At 28.4% G+C, this 2198-nt stretch overlaps 1 protein-coding gene across 1 annotated transcript; it reads right to left on the reverse strand.

The window, feature by feature from the left end:
* Nucleotides 1-882, reverse strand: LOC133834105 (subtilisin-like protease SBT2.5). Its single transcript, XM_062263611.1, has 3 exons — nt 715-882; nt 449-599; nt 1-333 (listed from the first exon to the last, which is right to left on the reverse strand). The coding sequence occupies exons 1-3, from the start codon at nt 789-791 to the stop codon at nt 271-273; spliced, it is 291 nt and encodes a 96-aa protein (XP_062119595.1). The 5' UTR covers nt 792-882; the 3' UTR covers nt 1-270.
* Nucleotides 883-2198: the final 1316 nt, after the last annotated feature.

Consider the following 2198-nt stretch of genomic DNA (forward strand, 5'->3'; position numbering starts at 1 on the left):
TTGGAAGAAACTTTTGATCTTGAAAAATATTATAAGATTACAAAGAGAGAGATGTCTAATTCAAACAACAACTTGATCATTAAAATAGTCAAGTAGACTAGTGCTAGTACATAGGTAACAAATATAAATATATATATATATTGTAACTTTTTTTTTATAATTTTTGAGCCCTTTAAGGTAACAACTTAAAAATATACTACTGGCCGGAATACCACAGGAACATATATATATATAAATATATATATATATGGATCGAGATGATCTGCTACATTAAACGAGTTCTTGATTTTTCTCCACCAACCTCACTCCTTTAGCAGATCTAAGCACATTTGCCTAAGAAGAAAAAAAGAAAAACAGAACCCCAAGTTGGAAAATGAACTGTATATACACACATATATACGATATATATATAATATGATGATGATGATGATGATGATGATATTATTACCTGTTCTTCAGTGATCTCGGCAGAGAAGCCATCGACGATGACGAGAGATAGTATTTTCTTGTAGGTTCCAGGCTCAAGGGTCCTTGCCAATACCTCATCATGTTTCCGGCTAAGGTATAAATCAAGCTCATTTGATGAGTCTTTCTTCGTCCTGAAATAATAATCAACAACAAAATGTAAAATAACACAAAATGTAGTGATGATAACATATATATATACATTATATATATATGTATATATACAGGGAGAGAGAGAGATAGACTGACTTATCAGCTCGAAGGCGCTCATATTCAGGATCATAGTTCATGAAAACAAAGTATGACTCAGTTTTTGTACTTCCCATTTTGCCAGCAAAATTTCTATATATGATTTTCTCTTCTCTTTACAAATATATGTATGTGTGCCTAGCTTATATATATATAAAGTCTTTTGCTCTACCTGATGATGGTGATTTTTATAATATAGTACTATAATATATATATATATAAATGAGAATGGTTAAAGGGTAACATAGGTGACCGATACCTAAAGAGTTCGTCTACCACGTTATATTATTACGAGGGTAATTTAATCTAATCTCATATATTTTAATTTAATAATTATTACGAGATTTGACATCTTAAGTTGTGAATAGCAACATTCAATTATATAAAGTGATTTGAAAAAGTCTTCTTCTTTAAAGTGAGGCCCACATTTGTGACCATTATTATAAAAAATAAATGTTGTACTTGACTATGAAGTAAAAATCAATAGTTTACACTTGATGAAACTCAAAAAATCTGTGTAAACTTTATTCCACACGCTTTTTTCTTTCTTTTATGTATTTTTTTTATCAAATTTGGGTAGAAAAGTCAACCTTATCATTAATTTGCTAATGGATATATATAATTATTTTAATTAATCTTGATGTTGACCAAGACTAAGGGGAAGGTGTATTGTATATACATTTAAAATTATAGTTCTGTACTGATTTTCAGTAAGACCAATTAAACTGAGACTAGACTATATATATATATATTAAAATATAATAGAGCTAACTAAGTTACTTGTGCATTATGGGTGTATATATATGACAATTTTTTGCATCGACTTCACTCAAGATTGATAGGGCTCTTAGTGTTTTCGACTTGTGAATAGTTTTCGGCGTGATTTTTTTTTATGACCATATATATTGTAGCTATTTAGAGTATCCTACAAATTTTTAGAAAATTCCGAATAATTTATAGTAACGAAAACTAAGTTTAAACATGTTGTTGCATGCGTGACTAATTTTTTTTATTCACGTAAAAAACAACATATTTAAACCTAGTTTTTGGTACTGTAAACTATTCGGAATTTTCTGAAAATTTGCAGGATGCTCTAAATAGCTACAATATACACGGTTATAAAAAAAATCGTGCCGAAAAATATTTATGGGTCAAAAAATACTAAGAGCCCCACCAATAAAATTTAAAATAAAACTCCTATAAAAAAATTATTCTCTCTATATATGTAATAAAATTAATATAGAGGACTCAAAGTCAAAGATGCAGTTCAAAATTGAGTAGAAAAAAATGGATCATTCCTTAAGATTAAGTAACATATTAATGAATTTATCCACCACATGGGTATCATGATTCATACTCAGTCAGCTGCACAATGCCCTATAATATATGATTCTTTTTTCACAAATAATACCCTAATTATTTAACTAATCATGTGTGTATAATTCTATATAGACCTATCTTGCAATTATTAGCATTAATTTAAA

This window comes from Humulus lupulus, chromosome 5, assembly GCF_963169125.1.
Source record: "Humulus lupulus chromosome 5, drHumLupu1.1, whole genome shotgun sequence".
Taxonomy (NCBI): Eukaryota; Viridiplantae; Streptophyta; class Magnoliopsida; order Rosales; family Cannabaceae; genus Humulus; species Humulus lupulus.

Bases quoted from the DNA above. Each gene is read 5' to 3' on its own strand.
- LOC133834105 (XM_062263611.1), bottom strand. From the start codon at position 791: ATGGGAAGTACAAAAACTGAGTCATACTTTGTTTTCATGAACTATGAT. The intron at 600-714 runs GTCAGTCTATCT...TTATTATTTCAG, and splicing joins GAGCGCCTTCGAGCTGATAA to GACGAAGAAAGACTCATCAA. The intron at 334-448 runs GTAATAATATCA...TTTTCTTCTTAG, and splicing joins CCGAGATCACTGAAGAACAG to GCAAATGTGCTTAGATCTGC.